The following is a 20,898-nucleotide window of genomic DNA, read 5'->3' on the forward strand; positions in this document are numbered from 1 at the left end:
GTGGTTGGAAACCCTAGTCGGAAACCCTAACCCTAACCCTAGTTTGAAACCCTAATTAGCCATCCCAGGAGTGGTTGGAAACCCTAGTCGGAAACCCTAACCCTAAAGCCCAGTGAGAAACCCTAATTTTAGAAACCCTAAAAGTAGGTTGAAACCCTGGTTGGAAACCCTAACCCTAGTTTTAAAACCTAGTTCGAAACCCTAACCAGGTTTTAAAACCCTAGTCGGAAACCCTAACCCTAGTTTGAAACCTTAATTAGCCATCCCAAGACTGGTTGGAAACCCTAGTCGGAAACCCTAACCCTAAAGCCCAGTTAGAAACCCTAATCTTAGAAACCCTAAAAGTCGGTTGAAACCCTCGTTGGAAACCCTAACCCTAGTTTTAAAACCTAGTTCGAAACCCTAACCAGGTTTTAAAACCCTAATCGGAAACCCTAACCCTAACCCTAACCCCTAACCCTAACCCTAACCCTAACCCTAGTTTGAAACCCTAATTAGCCATCCCAGGAGTGGTTGGAAACCCTAGTCGGAAACCCTAACCCTAAAGCCCAGTGAGAAACCCTAATCTTAGAAACCCTAAAAGTAGGTTGAAACCCTGGTTGGAAACCCTAACCCTAGTTTTAAAACCTAGTTCGAAACCCTAACCAGGTTTTAAAACCCTAGTCGGAAACCCTAACCCTAGTTTGAAACCCTAATTAGCCATCCCAAGACTGGTTGGAAACCCTAGTCGGAAACCCTAACCCTAAAGCCCAGTTAGAAACCCTAATCTTAGAAACCCTAAAAGTAGGTTGAAACCCTGGTTGGAAACCCTAACCCTAGTTTTAAAACCTAGTTCGAAACCCTAACCAGGTTTTAAAACCCTAGTCGGAAACCCTAACCCTAGTTTGAAACCCTAATTAGCCATCCCAAGAGTGGTTGGAAACCCTAGTCGGAAACCCTAACCCTATAGCCCAGTTAGAAACCCTAATCTTAGAAACCCTAAAAGTAGGTTGAAACCCTCGTTGGAAACCCTAACCCTAGTTTTAAAACCTAGTTCGAAACCCTAACCTTGGTTTAAAACCCCAGTTGGAAACCCTAACCCTAGTTTAAAACCCTAATTAGCGATCCTAAAATTCGTTGGAAACCCTAGTCGGAAACCCTAACCCTAGTTTGACAGCCGCATTAAGTTTGTTTAGTGTACCTAATTCAGTGGCCCGATGGGGGTTGTGAAGAATGGAGCACAGAATAAAAGGCGACCCAATTCTTGAATGTGATTGGTCAAAAGCTGCAAAAAGAGGAGGAGCCCGAAAACACCGCAGACTGCTGCTGTGCGCTCCTCCTCCTCCTCTTCATTTACTCAACGCAGACTGTGGTGGATCCTGACTAGCTCCCTAACTTTTCCTCTTCTCCGAAACTTTCTTCGTGTTCGTGACAAATGGCTGACAAGCATTCCGACTTTTTAACTCACAGATTAGTCTTAAACTGGGAAAGCTGGTTCGCTTGATTTGTGATCAAAAGAACACGAAGAACTTTTGCGTGAAGTCGTCGAAAGTCGACAGTAAAAAAATCCGGAGACGCGTCGCGGCCATCTGTTTAAAGGTAAGTTTGTGTCCACGATGTTTTCCTGCATGCTTGACAAGTTGTGTCGTCCGCACCTCCTCATGAGCGCAATTTCATTTTTGGGGGGGTTGCACAAAACCCAATTGGATTTCACGCCGAGTCCGTCCACGCAAAGCCCGCACAGTCCAGTGAAATTCAAAAGACGACTTAATGTGATCCGGCGTGGAACAAAAGATAGAATGAAGGCGAGTGAAGCGCTCGGTGCCATGCAGAGTTTATTACTACTTTACGACGTTCGGGTTGGTTTGTAATTACAAAGAACAGAAATGGCTTTAAAATGGTCAAAATGGGCCAGTCTTTGAAAGACTGCTCGCATAAGAATGTCACTCTCAATTCTTAAAGCGGTGGTCTGAAAGGTTCTTTTGTAGTAGTCTTGACGTTTGACTTATTGTTTGCATGTGTCACAATTTTATGACTCTCCAAGTAAACTAACCCAAATAAACATTTGTAATTATGACCAAAAAAAAAAAAGTTATTTTACTACATAAATTATTTGAAAGAGAAATACACATTTATTCTATTCTATGTTTACTTTTTGGTGGCTGAATATAATGATCGGGCTCCAGATCACTCACAGTACTAATGATCATAAGCGTAATATAAATAGAAAATTATTATTTCTTAATTAACCTGTCAAATGTTTGTGATTCCTGAACAGAAAAAGTTGAATGTTATTCTTGAGAGTAGTGCGGTGGTTAAGTGTAATAGCTGTCTGCCTCACAATTTGGACAAGAGTTTGAATCGCTGCTCCATATTTCCTGTGTGGCAATGGAAGATATTTGCAGAGCAACACTGAAAGGTGTATAGAGATACCACTATTGTTAATATTGTTATGCAGCATGTGTGTTGACATAGGACCGATGTTGTTAAAAAGTATCGGATCTTATGCTTGATTGATGAAATGAGTTTGAAAATTCATCAGAGTGGGGGGAAAAGGTGAAGAGCTCACCGAAACGGAGAAGGTCTGCATTAAAGTCCTACAGTGATGACATGATGTGACATGACAGGTGGTCTCATCCATTTTTACTGAACAACCTTGGGGAAACCCTCGTGCGTTTCGATTTTTTTTTTAGAAGAACGTACCTTATTGCAACATCAAATGATGGTTCTGAAAAAGGTGGGGCAAAAAAAAGTTACCGTGCAGTCTAATAATTAGCCCAGTTATTGGACTGCTCTGTGAAAGGAGAGGAATTGACTGCCGTCTATTTCTGACAGGTTTTGAAACACTGCCTGCACTTCGACAGCCAGCGGGGTCATTCATTGGCTGTCACAGTGGCTGGATTTGACTCGCAGCCTTGAAATGTTTATAGGGGTGGAAAAATGGGATCTAAGGAGGCACACCGGTGTCATTAGTAACAAGTGTGTGTAGGCCAGTTGTACGGGCATTCTCCTGGATTTATTGATATTGTCTGTAGAAGCGTGCTGTCGGTCGGCTTGCCTTTTAACTCCTAAAAGTCTAAAGTTCATTTCTGTAACGGCGCATCAAACAGAGTTTTTATCACTGCCCAACAATCTGTTGTTAGCAACTACCTTGTTTAATCATGAAGGTTTGTCCCATCTATAAATATCATAAAATAAAACTGGACACTTTTGTAAACCCAGGCCTTTGTGTGCTAATTTCTCACATTTCTTCTTTTTTTGTTTCTCGCCAGCTTGAAATTCAAAATGTCCGTCACTAGCCACGAAAACCGAAAGTCTCGCTCCAGTTCCGGCTCTATGAACATCCAACTGTTCCACAAGACGACACATGCCGACAGCCTCTTGACACAGCTCAACTTACTTCGCAAGCGTAAAGTCTTCACGGATGTTGTCCTGAAAGCCGGAAACCGGGCCTTCCCCTGCCACCGGGCCGTCCTGGCATCCTGCAGTCGATATTTTGAGGCCATGTTCAGCGGCGGACTGAGGGAGAGCCGTGACGCCGAAGTCAACTTCCACGACTCTCTCCATCCCGAGGTGCTGGAACTGCTACTCGACTACGCCTACTCGGCCCGGATCATCATCAATGAGGAAAACGCAGAGTCCCTTCTGGAGGCCGGTGATATGCTTCAGTTCCATGACATCAGGGATGCGGCCTCAGAGTTTCTAGAAAAGAATCTCCACCAGTCCAACTGTCTGGGGATGATGCTGCTGTCAGACGCCCACCAGTGCCAGAGACTGTACGAGCTGTCGTGGAGCATGTGTCTGGCAAACTTCGCTACCCTTTACAAAACCGAGGACTTCCTGAACCTTCCCAGAGACAAAGTGCACGAGCTGATCCTCAGCGAAGAGCTGGAGGTAGAGGACGAGAGCCTGGTGTACGAGGCTGTCATCGATTGGGTCAAAGCCGACATGGAGCCGAGACATAGCGAACTGCCTGAGTTACTGCGCTGTGTCCGTCTGGCGCTTCTACCCGAGACTTACCTCCTCAACAACGTGGCTTCAGAGGAGCTGGTCATGTGTCACAAGGTGGGCCGAGAGATTGTGGAAGACGCCGTGCGGTGCAAGATGAGGATCCTCCAGAACGACGGCATCGTGACGGGATTCTGCGCCCGGCCCCGAAAAGTTAGCCAGGCCTTGTTGCTGCTCGGAGGACAAACCTTCATGTGCGACAAAGTCTATGTAATTGACAACAAGACCAAAGAGATCACCCCCAAAACTGACATCCCGAGTCCCAGAAAGGAATGCAGCGCCTGTGCCATCGGTTGTAAGGTAAGCACGTCGTAAAAGATATCTGAGCATCTGAGACCTTGAAGAATGGTCCTTAAAGTGTGGTTCTTTGTCTCGCAGGTATATGTCACTGGAGGGCGTGGCTCTGAGAACGGGGCCTCCAAAGATGTCTGGACCTATGACACTTTGCACGATGAGTGGTCCAAAGCGGCGCCCATGCTAGTTGCCAGATTCGGACACGGCTCAGCAGAGTTGGACCACATACTTTACGTTGTGGGAGGACACACTTCTCTTGCGGGATCTTTTCCCGCCTCCCCGTCGGTGTCACTTAAACAGGTGGAGCAGTACGACCCCCAGACCAACAAATGGACGCTGGTGGCTCCGCTCAGAGAAGGCGTGAGCAACGCCGCCGTTGTCGGCGCTAAGAACAAACTGTTTGCCTTCGGAGGAACCAGCGTCAACAGAGACAAATATCCCAAGGTTCAGTGCTTTGACCCTTGCCAGAACCGATGGTCCGTTCCGGCGGCGTGTCCGCAGCTTTGGCGCTACACGGCGGCGGCGGTGGTGGGAAACCACGTCGTCGTGATCGGGGGCGACACGGAATTCTCGGCCAGCTCGGCGTACCGCTTCAACAGCGAGACGTACCAGTGGTCGAAGTTTGGCGACGTGACTGCCAAACGAATCAGCTGTCACGCCGTGGCATCGGGAAACAGACTATACGTGGTCGGGGGGTACTTTGGGGCTCAGAGATGCAAGACCCTAGACTGCTATGATCCATCTTCAGACTCTTGGGACAGCGTGACCAGCGTTCCTTACTCACTCATTCCCACGGCCTTCGTCAGTACATGGAAGTATCTGTCGGCCTAGAAACGCACGAGTGCGTTAAGCCTCCTACGGTGAGTAATTCTAGTCTCCGGAACACCTCACACCGGCTCAGGTGAATGTCAGTTTGAGCCGGACTAGGCCGGTTTCCAAGCCTGTACTCTTGCCAGTGTTGCTACTGGTTACAAGTTACACATTATCTAGCCACTGTGGTGACCGGGTGTTGGATAAACACGCCGGTCTGCAGAGCTGGAGGAATGTCAACGCGTTGCTAATTACAGAGCAGAGCGCCGCAACACAGGACCTCTGTCATTGGATCGGTCCTCTAGTCATAGTGCCAGGTTGATGAATGAGACCGTGCCATCACGTCAGGAGTCAGCAGCGTCCAGAGATCTGCAGTTAAGATAAGCACAATGTTTAGAACGTAGAGATCACAATAGGTGAAAATCTGTAATACCGAGATATTACGTTATGTTGAAAAATATGAAAAAAAAAAGTTCTCCGAATAAGAGACAAAGTGTGCTCGCTTCAAGTTGTATTGATGTTTTAAACAAACACGAGCGTTGTATATTGTAACGCCACAATGTTCAAACTATACAATTTTGTCTTGATAGTCAAAGATTTTCTTTACGGTGAAGGAAAACTGCTTAGTGCTGAGCAACTCACCAAAGTCACATTCGAAAGTTTTTCCGTTTGTTTTTATTGTTGGTTGGCGGTTTCGTTTTTATTGATCATTTTCGTCGAAAGTAAACTCGAGGTGGGGTTTTAGAATGAAGACGAGAGTCGTTTAGCTGCACGCGTGTGCCCTTAACGTTTATGTGCTGTTGATTCATTGGTTTTGAGGGATTGCTTTATTTTGATCACAGCCCATAATTTTTTATTTTTTTTTATCCCTCTCTTTTTTAACTAAAATACAGTTTCTTTTATGTGCATAAAGAAGCTTTGATCTTTATAAATGCAGTGTATAGAATGTGAATAACAATTCCCTCAGTGTTGTGCCTTTCCCTATAGGCATGTTATTTTCACTTTGACAGATCGTTTTTGGGAACTTGACAAAAACCACATTTTTTTTTTTTTAGTCCGGTAAACAACATTGTAACTTCCATATGGGCGTGTGTGTGTGATGCCAAGACGATTACGTATAGCTGAGGGCGTATGCTGTACACAGCTGGTTAGGGTATGAGCTGGGGGGGGGGAGGGGCGGACCAAGGACCACTGCATCTGTGGCACGCATTTTGGTTTTTGGGGGACATGGTTGGAGACAGACAGGCTGGCTTAGGAAAGATCAAGGCACCGCATCCCTCTGCAGTTACCGTGGCGACCGTCCCAATGCCTTTGTTTAATTACAGCAGAGAAAAGGGGTAAGAAGAAGCCGTGATCTGCAGAAGCAGGAGAATAGTTGTCTTTTTATCTTGTGGCATCAAAATAAAATAAAACTCCACACACATGCAAGAGTTGCAAGTGTAGCGCAAGACCAGAAGAAGCAAAGCTATATTTTGCCCACTTTGGCAGGCGAAACTAATGCCTGTCTAAAAATACTTAGCTCCAGAGGCTGTCAACTTTCAGCTGGGGTCAGAGAAGCAAAATAATAGTGTAGCATCTGTAGTGCTTGCCTGTGTTTCATTTCATGTTTATGGCAGGCTTGAAAAGCTCCACTCAGCTGTTTTTGCCGATCAATTTTCCTCCCCCCTCGCTCTCGCATATGTATGCAGAGATGGTTACGCACAGAAATATACACAGCTGCATTGCTGACATTGCCTGTCCTGAAAAATAAGCCATCCAACCTTCCTCTAATTTGGGAGGAATGAAGGTGTGGCTTGCATTCTTAATAGTAAAGACGTGTGAATGCAGCTTGTAGTTGGTGAGAAAAGTTAAGAAATAGCGTCTAAGCGTATATATGTCTATGCTACATATGTGCTCGAATAGCACTAAACACAATAATGTTGCAGTCTTCCAAAACCTTTGTTGTGTCATTTCCATCCAGCTGTTGTTTATAGCGTTTGTCAAAGCTGACTTTGGCTTATTTAGATGATTTTAGAACCTCGCGGCGTGTTTCGGGAATGTAGGTGGGAGGTTACGTCCCTGGAGAAAACAAGGAGAGTACTATTCAAAACAGGAAGTTGACTGTCAACAAGCCAGAAACGTTAACAACTATGGCACCGTGCTGATCAATGTTTTAAAGAAAATAGACAGCAGTAACTGTAGATTTTTTTTTTTTTTTTTTTTTTGAAGAGGAGCCTGAGGTTAGTCTTGTGAAAAAAAAAAGTATTACAAAGGCAAAATGATTGCATAAGGCGCAATAAGGGTGGGACAACTAACGAGCAGATTTGGACTACAAACTGGACTCGCAATAAGCAAACATTTAAATATTAGTCTCAAAGTGGTACTTCATGAAAAACAACACTGTAAATGTTGAAACTGGCCATCTGAAAAAACAAGACATTTGGAAGAGTTCAGTGTGCGCATGAGTCATAACCAAAACAAACTATGGAGGAGGACCATGTTGCCTTCAGGAAAGTTCACATTTACCATACAATTCTGAAGTCACATCTTCAACTATTTTATTTTTATTTTTTTTGTGCAATCTTAATTCCTGCCTTTGAGCAGACAGGGTGGAACCAGACCTCTGTGTGTAAAGTTCAACACAATGCCCCCCCCCCCCCTTGAAACCAGTCAAGTGCGACAACCCTACAAATGACTGTTATCTATGCTTGGGCCTTTTGTCTCTTGACCAAACGCCCGCCCCTCCTCATCACTCCCCACTCATCGCCTCTCCTCACATCAAAATCACAAACATAAGCACCACTTTAACGGCTTCAACCCAAGCCGTGTGATGGAGTACACCTGGCGGGGCCAGGGGTCGCCCGGGGGGAGTCGTCGGCGAGTTGGTGGCGTCCCGAGACAGCTGCTGTAAAACGGAAAGGTCACAGTGGGATCGGGGAGGAGTGTCGAGGCCCCCCGTTCACTCAATACTAATGTTTTATTAATGCCGCGTCGCGAGTGCCACCGGGAGCCCAAAGTGAATGAGGCTTTTATAATTGCATCTGTGTACCCCACGCCGCCCGGCTTCCACACACACACAATTATTAACACGTGCACACACACACACACTTGGTGTCCAGTCCCTTGAGTACTGATTTGCATAATTCTAATGGACTTTTTATGAGGCTTTTCTCTGTGCTGTAAGTTAAGAGAAAGCAGAGAAGAGGCTTCAAATGGCTGAATAATCGCCCGCGCTAATTTGATTAGGTCCTCAAAAAGCATCGAGCCATCATAGAGTTCCAGAGGCCTCTTTGGGGAAGCCAGCTGGCATGAGCCAAAGTGTGTCTGTGTCTGGTAATTCATCTTGAATTACGTAATATTTACGCCTATGAAGTGGTACCCGAGTGGCACGTTTTAAGTTACACAGGCCTTCTTTTGTTCCAGTCTTTTACCTCAAAAGATGCTCTTCAGCTGCACCAAGAAGCTGTCCCCGCCACTTTTTGTACAGCACAAACAATGCCAATGATTCACGTGAAGGTCAATACAGTGGAATGCAGGTCATTAGTAAACGTGGCACGCTGGACACGGGGTGGCACACAGAATAAAGATAGGGTGGCCGTGTGAGGAATTGGGAAGACGCAGCTGTTAGCTTAATAAATATGGAGATATGGAGTTTTACGTTAGGTAATTGTTGGGGGTTACTTTATATTGTCCATAGATGTCAGGGTGAATGGTTGTGCTCTGTGATTGGCTGGCTAGCAATATGTACCCAAAGTGAGCTGTGATGGGCTCCAGGTCACTCGAGACTTGAATCAAGACGACCGCTATAGGAAACCTTTTTTGTGTTTCTGATTGGTTAGCACGGTCTTGTTGCTTTGGCGTAAATGTTCTTATCTGACTCTGTTCACTCCGTTCTACAGAGAGAACATACAAATGACACAATCTGAGTCAAGATTCAAACCCAGAACGTTTTGACTGTGAGGCAGACATGGTAACCGATAGGACTTAAACCACGCTAAAAAAAAATGTAAATGCACTGATAGCCGTCCAAACGTTCTAAAGGAGTGTTTCAACGCACATGTAGATGCACATGCAGTCCTACAAAGCCTTCAACAGTTTCTACAGGCAATGTTTTTCCCTCTGGATTAGGCTTGAACTACTTCCCATAATAAGCCCAAGAAGTTAGGTAATGCTTTTAATTCTAATTAGCTTTCTATTTAGGAGGGTTCACGGGGGTCATTCCGAGGATCGCAGCGCTGATACACACTGGCATGTTTTTAGTCTTTATGTTTAATAGACCAGGAAATAGATGCCATTGAATACAGTACACAAGTGATGAGTCTTACTAATAAAACTCAAATTATCACTCAGTAAAGAATTGAAAATAGACATAAGAACCATCGTCACATTTTTAGACCAGACAGTAAAAGCTGAGTATAAAAAAAGCAATGAAGCTTATTATTAAAAAGTAATGATGGCCGTCACTCAGTAAAGTACAAACAAGTGGGAGCAGCTTTGTCATCATTCCCACTTGAGAAAGATTAAAAGACGTTGAAGCACTCGACAAGCGCAGGCATTAACCTGTGCACCGGCAAACAGTGGTTACTTAAGTAGATTATTCAGATGACTGTACCTGAGTATTTTCCACCTTTCTACGCTATCAGCACTTTCTAATCCGTATGAGGATTTCACACTGGATGTGCTTTGCATGGCATTTAGGGGGAAAGGGATGATGGCGACCCAGTTCAAGCTTGCCGTATTGCTCGCTGAATGCTAAGCGACCAAACAGGAAGTGGCCTGGTGCCTTGACATTGTCACCCCTATAAAGCCATAGTTCATCCCAGGCTCGTCTCTGAAAACCAATTGTCCAATATGTGAAGATCAGTAGCATTATAGCATGGATTAGCTACTCGGTCTCGTTTCATCAGTCAAACAGGTCGAGATGAGAGAGCGAGCGCTCATCCGCTGACAAACGACAATAATTAGGGGTAAACATTGCGTTCCTCCCTCTGAATATCCAGTGGAACATTCCACGCTAACTGCAGGGCACTCGACTATCTGCGGTGGCAGCTGGAGATCAGAGATGCCAAATATTTAACAAGAGTTGTCAAAATGGTGCTCAACTGCTGCAGGAATGTTAACACGCATTCAAAAGGGAGGCCTTCATGCGTTGGCCAGTTGCAGCAGATACTTTTCACAGAACATCATTATTGCCTCCAAGGATTGCATTAGCAGGATTGTGCAAAAATCCATTTGATTTTGGAGACACGTGCAGATCTACATTTTTTTTTTACGCATTATTGACAATTTCTAGCAATTCGCTCTTTTTCAAAAATAGGTTCTAGGTCCCAAGAGCCCTCAACAGGATAAACGGTCCAGAAAATGACAGAGATTACGTTTCATTGTTGTTGGCATTCCACACGCCTTGACACCGCCAATCCTCATGTTTTTTTTTTTTTTTTAAAGTTGGTACTATGATTCTTATACTAGATTCCATATGAATGATGTAAGCCGCTGCTGATCACTCACTGGCAAAGCAGATTATTATAGTACGGATAATTCAATGTCAAGGAAGTATGTTGAAGTGATACATCTGAGGGAAAAAAAAAAAAAAAGCTTTGTTTGTTGGCTAGGATTTTAGCCCGGGCGACTTAATCGTACATTCCTTGAGGGAAGCGGGTCGATGGCGCCGTAGACGCTACGCCTTAGCTAAGCCGTATAGAATGTCTCTTTGACAAGCTGTCGGGAGACCTGGAGGCCTGGGCGCATTCTTGTGTGGTCATGTACCCTCGCTGGGTCGTCACCGGACCGGAACATTAATCTCCTCCTTTCACCTTCTCTCCACAGCAACGAGGATGAAGGGGGCCCGTGTGTGTTCCCCGCTGGCGTTCCCGCTATCGTCAACATTGGACTGGCTGGATTCCTGGAAAGTGAAGACTGAAAAGAGCGTCTTCATCGCCTCCTACCCACCGGATGTGTTTACCCAGAACATCTTGTGTGACTTTCCCATGTAGCCCCCTAAGCCGGTGCGGTTGCCATGCGCTCTTTGGAACACGCCAAGCACAGCCGAGGGGAGGCCCGGGGGGCAGAAAGCTTGGTAACTTAACGCCTGATGTTTGACTGAAGTCCTGCGACATTTAGCCAAAAGCAAGTCTTTCCTTCCTCCTCGTCACACCGGGCTTTCACTCAGGTGTACAGTAACGTATCGAGCTGCTGACTGAGCGACTCCATTGAAACTCCATCGAGTGTAGAAGCTCTATTTTTAAACATTGGACTCGGGCTTCCCTCTAGTTTGTCCAGCTTTCTATTGTATGTTTCTCCTGACGTGAAAATACAAGCTGGCAAGCCCCATTACAGCTGAAGAAGTTACTTATTTTTCTGTGTGTCTCAGGGTTCTGTATATATTTTTTTTTACTGCATGAAGAGGCGCGTGAACTGTACTCGCTCCAGATTGGTGACCTCTTTATTGTCTGTTTTTAACAATGCTCTCTTGTCTCTTTGTGTGAATGTACAAGTTTGATGACAAAGGTTTTTTCTAGGTGACATCTGCAGTGTTTTTCCACCTGAAAGTTCAAAAGTATGTTTCTTAAAGTGACAAAACCTGACTTTGCGACATTTCCATTGACAGATGTGTCCCGAGTTATTTATAGCTACTGTATCATGTTTTTATTTTTCATTGGAGCATTTTAAATAGACTGACAAATAGTTTTTATATTTTCTTAATAATTGATCATTTCTTTTTGATTTGCACAGTTTGTATGAGCTCTCTTCGTGGTCTTAACTTTATTACGTCGTAGTCTTAACCTTTTTGAATCAAGCTAACTTAATTTGATCAGACATGCTGAAAGATTGTCTGTTACTTCTCTTCCTCTTAAATGTCAATAAAGTAATATCCTGTTCAAAGCAGCATCTATTTTGTCTGTCGTCTGTTTTCCAGAGGATGCTTGGAATTACGCAGCTCCAACAAAACGTGCTCCACACATATTCAGACAATTAGTTTCCATCATGGATTTGAAATAAACCATTCTAAATGTGAGCTTGTTGTTTTAAGAGAAACAAGATATGAAATTCTCTCCGGTTCAAATGTTTTTCAAGTTGTGCACAAGGCGGTATGAATATTAAATGGAAATTTTCTGTGTTGTGCGAGTGCTGTTAAAACATGCTCTAAATATTTAAACAGCAACGCAAATGCAACTCACTTAAAAAGGCGCCGATATGTTCTACCCAATGGAATGTGAATTCACAAAGTTTAAGGCCTATAACTGGAACGGTGTGATGCAAGTGAAATGTTTTTTAAGACCGCCGCTGTTAATTGGATGTAAACAAGTGGCGGCTCCAGAAATCCCCCAGTGAGGCGAGGCTGCGACATTTACGCCAGGAGCAGCCCACACTCAGTGAAGCATGTGGACACGTCTGCATGGGTCAACGTTGCAAACTCATTTTCAGGGGATGTTGCATAAGGCGGCTCAGCTCTAAAATGATCTTATTGTATGAAAATGTTACAAGTGGAACTTTACATTAGTATTGCGCAAATTGTCAGCCACTTATATTGTGGATTAGTTTAAATCGTATTTGGTTAATGATGCCAAATTCACAATCGCAATAGGGTGTACTCACTTATGCAACAAAATTATATTTAATACCTCTGTAAATTGGGATTTTTAAATATATTTCTACAAGCTATAAATGGTGAGAAAAGCTAATTAAGCGAATTGCTACATCAGAAGAAAATGTTATTTGAACAGGGGTGTGTAGACTTTTTATGTCAGTCACAACAAATCGTGAAAACCTTCCACAAGTCAGTGTTATGTAACGAAAGGTTCGCTTTTCAGATTGCTAAACATTTCCAAACCGCATTTAAAGGTAGCTAAATTCATTTCTGGGTTGCTAGGGCAGTCCAAAAAGTTGCCAAATCGAGCTAGTAAAGTACAAACTTGGCATCAACAGGTGCAGCCACTCATCAAAGCTTCATTTATGGATTCTTAAAGACAATGCACAAGTGCACAAGAAGATGAAACACGGCGATTTGAAAAGAAGAGTAGGGGGGGTATAGTTGGCGGCCAGCGGGTACACAACTGAAGGTCCACTCAATGGCGCCTATTGTGATGCAAACTGCGAGTAATTTCAAACGCAACTCGCCGACAACGCCATTAACCGGCGTGAAGAAATTGTCATTTGAACGTCGGCTGCAGACAAAAGAACATCAGAGGCCGCCAAAACAAAAAACAGATTAGGCAGAGGGGGGGGGGGGGCACTAACTGCCGAAACAATCTGTGCATATGGGGGGGGGGATTTTGCACATGTATAAGATGGGAGGAGCGTTGTTTGGACTTGTTGTTAAAGGAAGCAGTGAGGTGGAACGGACAGAGACTTTTGCACATCCAAATATTGCTGTGTGTCTGCTGGCCTGAGACCCCCAGCTGGGGCCCCCCCGCCTGTCTCGCAAAGACACAAAGACGCCTCTTGATGAGGCTACAATCAACGTCCCTTTGCCGTCCCTAGAGGGGAGAGGGGGGGGGGGGGGGGCGGTGCTGCCATGGGACGCGTCCGCCATTGATCAATGTGCACCTTCTGGCCAAAGCAGATTGGGTGTCTGATGTCTTCTAACTTTGAGGCAACAGTAGTTCAATCTGTTTGCTGACAAGAAGATCAAGCAAAATATGGAAATTTGGGCTCACGGTGGAGCGGCGCCAGGCCGTTCTCTCCACTTTCTGATGCTGTGGAGGTAAAATCATGACCAGTTAAACTGGCAATTGTCAATCAAATGCAAACCACGGAAATATATCCAATTAAAATCTCCAGTGACTGGAATAAATCCCGCAGGTGCATATTGTATTGCATGTCTATGATTCCTTTCAGTGCACATTTATTTTTCTGGATAGTTTCTAACTATAGTGGAATATCTAAGATTAAACACAAGTTTTAAATCAACCAAGGCCAATTCTGTGGCTATATTATGACATTTGTGGAACATTTTTTTTAATTTTGTTTTGTCTAACCTTAAATGGACGTCGAGCGTATTATTAAAAGCACATGGCCCGGGCACGTGTATGGTAAGACCACAAGTGGTACAGTATAGAATCGGCTCCACTCGCCTGAGTTTGTTGAGGTCGGTTTTCCATTTCAGGAAATTACAAAAACCACGCCGCATTGAATACATCAGTTGGAACTAGACTCAACAACAACATGAATGGAGGAGATTGTAGCTCAAAGAACAAATAGTATTACTGCCGTACTGACAAGCTCACCTAAAGCAGCGTAGGCAAAATTTCAAATATCAGAATCGAGGAGGCAGACATATTAATCTGCTGTGCTGCTGACATGAAACATGAATTCCTAAACTTTTGTTTAAAAACTGCGGCAAGACAAATCCCATCAACCTAATCGATACCACATGGACTAGCATTTTAAAAGACTAAAAAGCTTAAGGGCAATTATTATCTTCCTAATGACACATTAAAACAGGCTGACCCTGAACCGTACTGAGAAATGCACTGCAAAAGGATGTTTGTGAGCCAACATTTGCTCAAATACCCCCCCCCCCCCCTCCCCTCCCTCCTGTGCTGAGGTCAAGAGGAGCAAACAGAGTGAGACAGACAGACTGTCAGCAGTGCAACCGCTGCAGCGAAAGAAGACTACTTGTCTTGTGTCTGCTGTGCGTGTGTGCGTGCCACAAAGCCATTGAGTGTGAAAAAAGGGTCCAGTTGTTGAAATGTTTCTAGGATCAAAACATCCCTCTTAGAAAAAGTCAAAAACAAATGCTAAACCAAATGTTACTATTTTAGTGTATAATGGTCTTTTCATTGCACATTAAAGCATCTTAAATGGATTTTTGTGGATAGTTTCCTACTAGACTTTCATGAAAACATTTTTTATTTGTCCATGCAATTGAATGGGCATCTATAATTCATGGCTTTTCACTATTTGTGGTCCAGTGTGGTCCCTATCTGCACCACTTGACTTTGACAATGAGACATGATGATGGTTCATTCTTTTTTCCTAATATTTTCTCATAATTGGTGTTAGAATCTCAGTAAACAAGGAAAAGCATTTTTTTCTTAACACATTGTAAAAAAAAAAAAAAAAAGGTTAATTTTTAAGCATCAAACTGTTGGTATAGAACCATTTTTTATTTAGTTTGCCCAATTTAAAATTCCAAGTTGCATGTTAAAAGGCATATTTTTCAACTCCTATTCTTACTTTTGAGTGTGACAAAAATATCTATTTTCTTGCACAATAGATTCATTAGCCAACAGTCTAAAGCTGGGAGAGGGTGAGAGCCCCCCCGATGATTTGTGACTCCAAAATGCAAATGCGCATCGCAACTATTTTCACATTTGCCTTCCGATTCAAATCCCACTGAGTAAAATCTCTATTGTTGCAACAACATACAATTTGATGAATGTGGGTCATCCCTTTGTCTTCCTTCCAGGTGGGAGGACCATCATTGGATGAGAACACACGAGCACACAAAAGCTCCCATCCACATAAAACAGCTGATGAGCAACAAACGCGAGTTGGTGGACATTCCCGGCGAGGCCGACATACTTTGATTTATGCGCTTTGTTCAAAAGACTCCGTTTCTCTTCCACACAAAGCCCTTTGTTATGCTCACACTTTGCTGGCTTAATCGACACTTCCGCTTATTCTCATTAATAAAACATGGCGACACGCTCCCAGCTGGGGTGGAAGAGCGCAATAGTCGGGTTTGATATGTTGCCCGAGGTGACACGCGGCGCTTGCACACTTGCATTTTAATACAAACACACGTTCCGTCAATCAAAAGGAAGCTGGGCTTTTATCACTTGCAGTTCATAAAACTTCACAAGGGTGACGCACGTGAAACCCCCACTGACACGCCAAACTGAATTTTCCAGATAGCACGGAGTGTGTGTGCAAGCATGTGTCATCATGTCCGGTTGACCACCTCTGATGGGATGTGACACAGGATGAATAATACAATAGAGAGACATCCGTATGTGTCCACAGCATCTGCTCCTGTCTGGGGTGGGGGGGGGGGGTTGACGTGTGCCCCACCCCACAAACCACATTCACAAACTAATGAAGCTGACACGTGCTGGATTAGACATACAAACACACTCGGGGGGGGGGGGGGGGGGGGCAATTGGAGGGTCTGACCTTTAGGGTTTTACAGGCCTTTCACAATTTATGAAGACAATAACATTTCAAGGAAAAAAAAAAATGGCGACTTCAATTCTCTGGAACGTTTGAAGAACTTGAATAAAAGTGCAACATAACGTCTCCAAAATGTGAATTCTATCTCTTTCATATATGAACAAGAATCTGAGCTATAAGAATATATGGCCTCTGGCAAAATAAGAAATTGAATGGAGGTCTAAGACCTTTGGCGCTCGCTCGGCTTACTCTGCTTTTGATATTCTAAATGAAAAAGAAAAAGATGAAGGCTCAGCTGAGTCTTGATCCAAACAATGAATGATTTATGGGTTGGAAAGCAGTCTGGGAGCGGGGCAGAGGTTTGTTGCTATTTCTGATCTAGACGACGCCACCTCCGTTGTCTGTCTAAGTCCTGACGGACTGACAAAGGAATGATGGAATCAGAAAAAAAAAAAAAGAAATAAAAAAGTATGAGGGGAGGAGAAGGAAACGGAAGCAGCCGGCAACAATAGAGCCGTCTGGCTCGGTGGTGGAACAGGTTTTTCCAAGGCCGTGATGCTTTTCATGCGACTTGGTGACACATAATTGTGTCAATCTACTTGATCCACACCTGAAAGCGGCAGAAGATGACCAATGTGAGTCATAATTCATTTAGTAGACTCAACGTCATGAAGGAGCGCTGACTCAGCAAGCTTTAATGTTCGCTACAGTTACACAGTATGAATCAAGAGCTGAACAAATACCTCTCTGACAGTGTTAGTCAGGTAGCAGCGGATTAAAAAGACACCCGGCGACTGGAGTCGGTGTGAGATTTACAATAATTTGGCACTTGGGTAACATACTGGAATTTAGAGGGAACATAATTCTTCTGATTTATGCTTCTTGGCTCTGAAAAGTTGCCAACAAATGTGGAAAGACATACTCTGGAAAATTTGCTATGAGAGTGTAAAGGTGAGAAACTGTGTTGGCCTCTTGATATTTATACGAAAACATTTACTGTATCCATGACAACTTACTTTTAGAGTGTGAAATATTTCAACCTAAAAATGCGCCATTTCCACATAGTCTGAAATGTCTTCAACTTAGGGTGGTTGTCTCCTAAAATGAAGGTTGCGAGTCGACCCGCCAGGTTTCCCGCTGACTATTTTGAAATACCGGCCACTGTATTGGAGACAATGTGAGTTGAATTTAGACATTCCTTTCTTTCAACACATTCAACAATTTGGTTCTTATGAACGTGCATTTCTAGGGAACGAGACGTTTTTGAACCATTTCAAAAACAATTCTCCAAAACAAATGTGGCGGCCAGTTGCACGTGGAACAAAAGGTACTATCCGAAACAGACGTAAGTTACGGGAAATAAAAGTTGAAATGTTGCTCCTTGGTGGCAAAACCAAACGTTTTCAAGTCTACAAAAGCCTTTGTAAGGAACTCACAGCTGGCCTGGGAACACCTCAGTAATGCCAAAAGCGTCCCCCGCTAAGACGGCTGCCCCGTGACTTGGTACGAGTGGATGAAAAAGGATGGATGGATGAATGGATGGAAAAAGGCGTACTGTACTGAATTGTACCCAACCTGACTGCCGAGTGAAAAGTGCTCTTTTTGTTCTTTGGTTGGGTCCTTCCTCCTCCCCTTAATAAAGCAACAAGAGAGTCATTGAGCATTGCCAGCACTGCTTCTAAATCAGCCCTCCCCAACGGGTCGCCATCCACCGTGGCACAAAAGAAGGAAGTACAGAGGAGGCTGCGCACACTGTTTGTCCACTTTACTGCTCAATTTAGATCTTTATGCTTTTGGCATCCTGTTTACACTCCTCTTTTCTGTTCTTCTTTAGCCAACAACAAAAAAAGGGAGCAACAAAAGCGTGCCGGCGGGTTTAGAACCTGAGCAGACACTGAAGAATAAGTGCACCTGCACCTTAAGCGTCATTCTCGTAAAAAAAAAGAATAAGTCTTCCTCGCCGAGGGTAGCTTTGATTGAAATGAGTAAATAAAAAGTGCATCAGCTTCTTTTTTCTCTTTTGCTCCACATGCATTTCTCCCAAAAAGTGACACACACACACAGACAAATGTGACACAAAAACATTGCACAAATGCCGCTTCTTTTGGGATCCTTTCCCAATACTAACTTGCCCACATCTTCTGTTTCTCACTTGGGGAAGATTTTCCACGCACAATGCCAGCAGGCTATTTGACTTGGCACCACTTGCTTGTTTGGCTTTCTGTACCAAAAAATGTGTGTATGAGAGTCGTTTTTGGGAAAAGGCCACAGAGACCTCCCACACTGCGTGGTGAAACACAGATGGAAAATGCTTCAAAGTGACGACAACCGGCTTAACCAGACAACACGGTGGTTGCGCTAATTGTTTTAGAGCTTTGACAGCAGTCAACAGTTACTTACCAAAATGAATTGAAAACACGCTCAAGGTTTTCATGCTTCCAGAAATGTCAGTCGCTCACCATTTGCACAGCGTACGGTGGAAAGACAAATCCAGAACATGAGGAACCTTTTTTTTTGTTTGTTATTGAAAGGCCACGATGACGTTATAAATTATTTCAATCTTGAATAAACGGAATTGTATCATTTTTGGGGCAGCGCGGAATCACGTTTATCAACAGCAATCATCTTTGTTATTTCTTCCTTTTTGCCCGGCTTCTTTTGTAGATACGACATAAAAGATAAACAAAGAACTTCAATCACGCCGACCAGACCACACCGTAATAAAAAGAGACACATTAACGTGTAACATCGATTGAACCATAAAATAAAAAAGCGGTTGTATGTCACAAGGCTTATCTCTAGCTGAGAACACAGTCCAGCAGAATGATGTTACATAAGGAGGGTCTTCGAAGGTTGCTTATCTTTGTGGCATCACCTTGGATTTTAGACGAGAGGACACATTGTGCAGGCTCGGAAGAAAAGACAGCTTTGTGTTTGAGTGTGGCAACAGCCCTGAGATCAAAGATCCATCCAGAACATTCCTTCATAACCTTGCTTGATCAATTAGTCAAGAATGCTCACCCCGGGGCCTAAATAAACATGAGTGATAAAGCACATCTGTCAGAAGGTAATAAGTTTTGATTTATTTTTTTCATACACAAAGCGGTGGGTGGAACGTTTCCTCCCAAGGCGCTTTATCTCTTCACTCCACAATCTTCGATTTTGAGGTATCATCCATTTTTATTTCTATAAGGTATGTTAATGAGTCTTTTAAAATGATCAGATGTTTGTACAATGCAGGTGATTGTAGAATTTTGGGGTCATCAAGTGTGACCTTGGGAATTATGACTTCACCTCTGGAATTCAAATGAAGATAAAATTGGTTTGGATCCTGATGAAATTCAAAATCCAGCTTTTTTATTCAGATGTTAATTCACTCATTGATTTGACGGCCTTGGTGTGTCTGACAACTCTTGTATTTGTACTATTAAGTAAGATAATGATCGTTTTGTTTTGCTACGGAGTCAAACTAAAGAATACTTCATAAAACAGACTCCCAAAAGCTAAGAAACACAATTGAAACCAAGTGTAGGCCAAAATATGAGATCTGTGTGTGTTTTTGAGGCCTTCAGGGAGGTTTTGCGTGTACAAGTGTGTCTCTGTGGAGCATCTGTTTGTTTAAACTTTGCGGCCAGAGGAGGCTCAGGCGTGGAATAACTCCCAGCTTGCCGTATGACATTAAATTCCTCGGAATCCTATAGTGGTTTTCTGGGAAGGTTTGATGTGAGGAGGTAAGGCTGCCCTGAGGGTCCAAATACTTCCGATTGTGGAGAGAGTGTCATGACTGAAAATATCATTTCAATGCTGGTTCTTTTTATACCACCTGAAAAAATACTCGGGTCTCCAAGTATCACCACCATGATCAGGAATAAAATACAGTAGCGTAGTAGGCCCATGTTCATAAAAAGAAGTTGGTTTTATTCCTAAAAAATATATTTAATATTATTGTAGGTTCAGAAGTATATTTTTCTTATTGATCTGGTCTAACTAAATGAAGCTCCTCTGCTAATTTCCAAATAGCAATGCTGAAAATAGTGCCAAAGCACTAGTTTTATGTTCAACATAGTTGACTGTATTGCATAAATTTGACGTCTTTGCTCTTGCACGGCTCACAGGATGTTTTGTCAAGTTATTGTTGAACAGGTGAGGCAAGACAAAAGTGCATACCTGGACTCAAAAGATTCCAACATGAGGAGAAATCATTTCTTTGGGCATCATGTCTTTGCGCAATTACTGTAATTGCTTTGCCGGTTGCTTTCTTGAAAGGAGGAGCAGCCTAAACAATGATTAAGAGAAAAATGTGAGATGAAGCAACCAGATACATTCTCACCAAAACTCATCACTTATAGTTTCTGTTTTTTTAAGTGGTCATCTTATTTTTCCACTTGCATAATGGTTGAAAATCTTGTAATGTCATTTAGATTCCCCTCCGGCTAAACGTTTCAACCCATCCTTCCGTCTAAGGCCATCACATGGACTTGAAAGGCTTTGTGTGTTTTGTTATTTAGTGAAGTATTCAGCTGGAAGTCGCCTAAGCGTAGAGACGTGGAGACTGGACGTAATGGTCCAAACAGCCCGAGAGAGACAGCAAGGAATTTGCTGCTTCCCTTAAGGGAGGAAACAGCCTGGAATAATGATAGTTGGGAGGAGACGAGAGGAAAGCCACTAATCATAGCAGACAATACAAAACATTATCATAAAAAAAAATAAAAC

At 43.4% G+C, this 20,898-nt stretch overlaps 2 protein-coding genes across 3 annotated transcripts in view; both read left to right on the forward strand.

Moving 5' to 3' along the window:
- Nucleotides 1-20,898, forward strand: part of LOC147047031 (uncharacterized) — a 129,271-nt gene that overhangs the window by 11,403 nt on the left and 96,970 nt on the right. The gene's annotated exons all lie outside the window — the stretch shown is intronic.
- Nucleotides 1,353-12,003, forward strand: enc3 (ectodermal-neural cortex 3). Its single transcript, XM_085927418.1, has 4 exons — nt 1,353-1,578; nt 3,252-4,287; nt 4,366-5,141; nt 10,897-12,003. The coding sequence occupies exons 2-3, from the start codon at nt 3,265-3,267 to the stop codon at nt 5,110-5,112; spliced, it is 1,770 nt and encodes a 589-aa protein (XP_085783544.1). The 5' UTR covers nt 1,353-1,578; nt 3,252-3,264; the 3' UTR covers nt 5,113-5,141; nt 10,897-12,003.

This window comes from Syngnathus leptorhynchus, chromosome 13 (genome assembly GCF_054491065.1).
Source record: "Syngnathus leptorhynchus isolate UIUO chromosome 13, UIUO_Slep, whole genome shotgun sequence".
NCBI lineage: Eukaryota > Metazoa > Chordata > Actinopteri > Syngnathiformes > Syngnathidae > Syngnathus > Syngnathus leptorhynchus.